The sequence below is a fragment of the Quercus lobata genome, chromosome 11 (genome assembly GCF_001633185.2).
Source record: "Quercus lobata isolate SW786 chromosome 11, ValleyOak3.0 Primary Assembly, whole genome shotgun sequence".
Lineage (NCBI taxonomy): Eukaryota > Viridiplantae > Streptophyta > Magnoliopsida > Fagales > Fagaceae > Quercus > Quercus lobata.
The window spans coordinates 21,759,467-21,765,898 of record NC_044914.1 but is presented as its reverse complement, the minus strand read 5'-3'; the positions used below and the strand labels follow the sequence as shown (position 1 = coordinate 21,765,898).

At 37.2% G+C, this 6,432-nt stretch overlaps 1 protein-coding gene across 1 annotated transcript; it reads right to left on the bottom strand.

Moving 5' to 3' along the window:
- Nucleotides 1–513: 513 nt before the first annotated feature.
- On the bottom strand, nucleotides 514–1,855 carry LOC115968901 (mitochondrial uncoupling protein 5-like). Its single transcript, XM_031088440.1, has one exon. It carries the CDS (start codon nucleotides 1,769–1,771, stop codon nucleotides 809–811), a length of 963 nt encoding a protein of 320 aa, XP_030944300.1. The 5' UTR covers nucleotides 1,772–1,855; the 3' UTR covers nucleotides 514–808.
- Nucleotides 1,856–6,432: the final 4,577 nt, after the last annotated feature.

Sequence of the window (6,432 nt, the reverse complement as noted above, 5' to 3'; positions counted from 1 at the left end):
GCTTTATCCAAATTAACGGACTGAAAGTAAACCAGCTCCTATTAGGCACTCCCTTTTTCAAATATATCAATTAACTTCGAACATATGTGTGAGATTTCCTTCAGCTCGTAGTGGAATGGACCAATTTGATTGATTTCTTGTGTTGTGTGGAAAGTTTGTCCCATTTATTCCTTCACAGGACAGCTTGGCGAATTTGCAGAAACAGGCCAGGGGTAAAACAGAGGATTGCAAGATATTTGTTTTGCTTTGTCTTCTGGGGATAATTGAAGGGAAAAATCAGAATGAAAGTCTTAACCTATGACAAGTTAGTGCAGCTGAAAAAGAACCAAAACTCTTCTCAGCTATTTGGTAGAACTTTTTTCAGAAAATTTCGTTAATTGTGAGTAGTGGAGAGTAAATTACTATTGTATTTTGGGGACACTGCTAATTCGGCAATATAGGAATGAACACCCTTAATTTATTGTACCAAATCTTGAAGATTCGTGTAATCCATCCCAATCAGTTTTATTCAATATAGTGCCATTAAGTATTGTATGCAATTTAGTTGAAACTGATAGTAAGATCACAACCAAATAGAATTAGAACTCTTTTTTTTTTTCTTTTGGTGGAGATAACAGAGTGCAATTTAGCTAAATCATACTAACCATTTTCTTCTAAACTAATCACATTGCTCTCCCAACCCATTCAATAAAGCAATATTTATATCAAAGGTCAGCACAAAGAATAAAAAAAAAAACATTGGGAAAAATTGTCAATTTGCTTTGTTCCTCAATTAGACACTAAAAAGAATGTTTCAACTCTGCCATGATCACAAATCCTTGAATAGCTTCCGGACATGTTCAAGTGTAACAAAGAGCACCACGGTGAATGGCCCTTGCCTTGAGATAGTAGGGATAAAACCCTTATACAAAGCCATAACCCCCTCTGTCCTCACAGTCTTCATGGCACAATCCAATGCACCAGAGTAAGGTGCCACTTCTCCTGCCTCCAACTTCATATTCATCACTCTAGTCTTGATCACATCAATTGGATTCGAAGCCACCGAGGCCACAAACCCAGCGGCAAAGCTCGCCGTCACGTGGGTCCCGATCCCATCACTCATCACACCCTTTTCCAATATCATCTCCTTCACCTGATCATAAGTTGCGAGCTGAGAAGCCGTCACAATCATCGCACGGTTTACCGTTAGAGCCGAACCGCGCCACAGGCTAGCAATCCCTTCTTGCTTTGACATTTGACTAATTGCATCAACCACACTCTTGTAGTTCCGGCGTTGCTCAATAGGTAGACGTCCATCGGCTTGCATGCGGACCATTGCCACGTCAGCCGGGTTCCCGACCGCCGCGCCGACACTGCCGGCAATAAGGCCAGCTACTATCTTTTTCATGATTGGTAATTTGGCAGTGTCTGAATCAGAATGATCAGACCATTTCTGTTTTAGGATTTCGTAAAGGCCCATACGGGTGGTGGAGTAGAGTGTTTGGCGGAGGATTGTGGCGGAGACACCGGAGAAAAGGGCGGTAGCGCCTTCGGATTTGACGATTTGGGTCCCGATGGAAATAAGTCCAACACGAGGTGGTGGTGCGATGTGGAGAGACATGTATCCATTTGGGGTGTTTAGAGCAACAACTGTGGGACGATAGGCCTGTACTAGGGCAGGATTGGATTCGCCTTGAAGTTGCATTCGGACCTTGATGAGATCAAGGGGGTGAGTGGAAGCTCCAGCAATTATTGAAGCAATGCCTCCTTCAACGAAGCCTTTCAAACCCATTTGTAGTTTATGTTTGTTTTCTGAATTCTGTAATAGCAAGATGTCTGGATGAGAGTAGAGATCAGAGCAGTGAGGAATGAGAGTTTGAAGTGGTGAGTTGAGAAAGATTAAAAGGGAAAGCATATTTATAGCAAGTTAACAAAGTTACGCGGTCTTCTCTTCTTTGTGTTTCAGTGTTTCTTCTCATTCGCTTGCGTGTTATATGACTCTGACTAGTCTTGGCAGTTCGGTTCTGACTCAAGAGTAAGACACTTAATAATTTTCAAATGAAGTGGCCTGGTGAGTGAGTATGCTGTCTATTCTGAAGTTATGTTGCTGCTGAGTAATACACTTGTGGGCACCAAATTGGAAAGACTGGTTCTGATTGACATTATGAGTGAGTCCACCCAAGACTAACTCTTTGTGAGCCTGAAGCTTGGCGAAAATGGGTAACTAACCATAATTTTTCAACTATATAGTTAGTAGTTCTGGTTCCCAACTTATATTATTTATTAGCATCTCGAGTCTATAAGACTCGATTTTGGCCTATAAATCGAGTCTCAGAGACTCGATTTTCACGGTCTAATCACATCCAATGTGGCATATTTTTCCACGTGGCGACCACATGAAAATCGAGTCTCTAAGACTCGATTTATAACCCTTATAAACATATTAGAGAAGAACCTAGAAAAAAAAAAAAAAAAAAAAAAAAAAAAAAAAAAAAAAAAAAAGAACCCAGAACATCAAAGAAGAACCCAGCAAACCAGAAACAGAAAGAGAGAAGAACCCAGGCCGCGCATCGTGTGTGACCCAGGCCAGGCAGCGCACGATCAACCCAGGCAGCGCGCGGCCTGAGGTCTTCTCTGATGTTCTGGGTTTTTTTTTTTTTTTTTTTTCTCTGAGTTCTTCTCTGATATGTTCTGGGTAGGTCGCCTCGTCTATCTGATCTAAGTCTCTAGATTCTTTCTCCCTTTGATCTAATTGTTTTGTTTCTGGATTTCTTAATTTTTTTTTTTTTTTAATGTATTTCGACTTGTACGAGAGACTTTAGACTTAAAGTGTTTTTTAATTTTTTTGGTTTATAAATCGAGTCTTAGAGACTCGATTTCCAGGTAGGAAAAAAATGCCACATCAGACCATGGAAATCGAGTCTCCGAGACTCGATTTATAGGCCAAAATCGAGTTTTTTACACTCGAGATGCTAGTAAATAATATAGTTTGGAAACCAGAACTACTAACTATATAGTTGGAAAATTATGGTTAGTTACTCATTTTTGCCTTGAAGCTTCGCACTCTTCTATGTGTCAAAAATCAAAATCGAACTGAGGCCATGAAGCCACACAACTACAGACTTTCTATTTCAGAAATTATAATATAATAATTACAAATTTTTTTTTTTTTTTTTTTTGATAATCAACCAATTTTATTAATAAATGAACCATAAACTTGCTCAAGAGCTAATATATTGCAAAAAAACCGAAGGAACAGAGCTAAGAACAAAACAACTTGAAAACTTATTTTTAAAAGACCAAAAATCTAAAACATGGACAACTTGATTTGAATTAAATAGACTAACAAAAAGCTATCAACTTAGTAGTATTTGAATATAGAACTTGAATTCTTTGTAAAAATGGAATGGACGGTCCACTAATAGCATTTATATAGATTTTTACATCATTTTCAACAATATCTTAATTAATATTGTGTAAAATTACAATTATATATATATATATATATATATATATATATATATGATGTGGCTCCAAATAATAATCATTGGGTCACAGAAAGGCTAGTCCAACCCTATCACAACCCGTTAGCAAAAAGAAGGGAAAAAAACAAAGAAAGAAAAAAGAAAACCTTATCTCTACAGCCACGAAATTCTATAAATGTTTTCTAATCGGAAGCAATGAAATCCAAGTAAAATCAGCAAGATACGTTTCTGTCCAATCTAAAGCAAATTTTGCTAGACATTTCACAGACCTGATAATAATAGGTGTTTAACGTGTCTTGGAGAAAAATAGGGTGCTTCGCATGAGGTGTATTGATTGACCCCCACCACCACCGTATATATATGCAGCAATTCTAAGTAAAATAAAAGTGGGTAATACCCATTTCTCTTACCTAACAAGGGGTTTATTAATTCAAGGTGAGAAATGAATATTATTTCCAGAGTATTATGATATTAATCCTACATCATACCAATTTCACAATAAATATTAGATGGCAATTTGTTAACGATATGTGGGTATGAAAATGATGTTAGTGGTAGATCCAAATTAAAACCAATAACAACTTATCACATAAGATTTTCTGTAAAAATATTGTAAACGCATACAATACTTCTCCTCATATATAAGCATGATTGCTTCTTTTTCTTTTTCTCTAAATAACGATTTATTAAACTAATAGTTGACAATAATAAGAGAGAATGGTTCCTTATCCATCTCAATAGATATCAAATTGATCATGAACATAAAACAAGCAAGTCAAAGATGGGGATAGAAGATTGAACCTAAGATCATAAACGAGCTGAACCGAGTATTAAAAGTTTAGACTTGTTTATTTAATTTCATTTAAAATGCAAGTTGAGCTTGATCGAGCTCACTACTAAACAAAATTACATGTTCAAATTTGGTTTATTTTGTTGTTGAATAAGTTGAAACTGATAGTAAGATCACAACCAAATAGAATTAGAACTTCTTTTTTTTTTTTTTTTTTGGGTGGAGATAAAAGTATGCAATTTAGCTGAATCATACTAAACATTTTCTTCTAAACTAATCACATTGCTCTCCCAACCCATTCAATAAAGCAATATTTATATCAAAGGTCAGCACAAAGAATAAAAAAAAAAAAAACTATTGGGAAAAATTGTCAATTTGCTTTGTTCCTCAATTAGACTCTAAAAAGAATGTTTCAACTCTGCCAGATAAATGATAATTGCAACATAAGATTGGCAGGGAAATGGTTTTTCGTAGCCAAACACATGAATCCGAAAGATGTTGCATATGCTGGCTCATGGTTGCATAGGCAACCACTTAACCAAAAACAGGGACATGGAGTTTTAACATCGGATACCAAAACCCGTGATACAATCACCATGTTTTGCTATCTTAAATATAAGAAATCATCATAGCAGCTTACCCAAGCCCAAATAATCCTATATAGCCTAGAAAACAACATGAAAAAACTTCCAAATAGCATATAAAAAAACATGGAAAAAGAGGAGAAGAATGAAAGACTTCTATCCACCTCATGGAAGGCTAGAAATGTGATGTTTAGGGCGGAAATAGCATACGGATCAACTCCACTAGGCTCCAAGCATGATTCCATTGTCTAAACATTCATCCCTCGACAACATTTTATCTGATTAATATTTCAAAAATTCCACCACTAGATCATAAGTTCTCATACTTTTTGACATGCATGTAAAATTACGTTTTAGACAACTATTATTTACTAATCAATTAATAAATTCATATTTTATGTATAATTTTAATATACAAAAAACAAAACCAATTATGTTAACGTGTATAGTGTTGTAGGTTTTAGGCCCAACTAGATTACTTGTATAGCACACATTCTTGTACTACACTCATATGCCTCCTAAATAAAGGCACTCATGTATATTCTTTCATTGGAGAAATACAATACTATTGCATCTAGTATTCTAACATGGTATCAGAGCCACTGCTCTGACCTTTTCTTAGCAGTCTTGTCTTTATTGGTGTTACTTCATTTTCAACATCGCTTCCGCTGTCACAACAGTTGCCGCAACCTCTTGCCGTTGATCCTCCAACGTCTTCCAAAAGTTGTCTTTGGATTTCGAACCTACAGCCGTTGTCATTGAGGAGTCCTACACCACACAAACCATTGCAAGTGTCATTATCATCGTGAATATTGCTCCAATTACGTTTCTGTGGGTATCACTAAGATTGTCTTGCGCTGATCTACACGTTGGTGGAAGCATCGCAGCCATCGAAAATATCACGCACCCTCACGCGCCACCCAAATATTTTGCGCCCAAGCTCACGCGTTCCACGCGCTGACAGCCTTCTTCACGCGCCTCTACGAGCTTGCATGTGCCAGATTTGCACCTACTGACGTCAGCCCTAGGTGATGTCATCACTGCCACGTCATTTGCTAACATCATTGTCCACCATCTGCTAACGTCACTCGCCACGTCAGCTGATGTCATCGTTGACAAGCAGTTGACCATACCGCTGACTTGCATTGACCAGACCATTGACTTTGACCGAGGGTTAACTTTGACTGTTGACTTTTTTGCTAGAGTTGACTTTCGCAGTCTAGGTGCTCCTTACCTAGTTTTTTGCGTAGATTTCATTTTTACAGTCCATTTTTGCATATTTTGCTTCTAAATGAAGAATAAGGACAATTCTTCTTCCTTTTGCAACAATTGTCGCTAACAATCTAGCAAACGTTTTTGCAAGTTTTGTAAACGTTTTGGTCATAGTATTGAGACTTGCTATCATCACAACAAATCAGCTGTTTCAATTTCTACTGCTAATGTTGCTAACACTGAGAGTGTCCAACCAATGGCTCCTGTCTCTGCACAGTCTCAGTCTTCTGGATCCACTTTCACCATTTCTAGAGATGACCTTATAAACATCATCGCTAATGTCATTCGTATGGTTAGTAATGCATCTTATTCCTCTACTCTC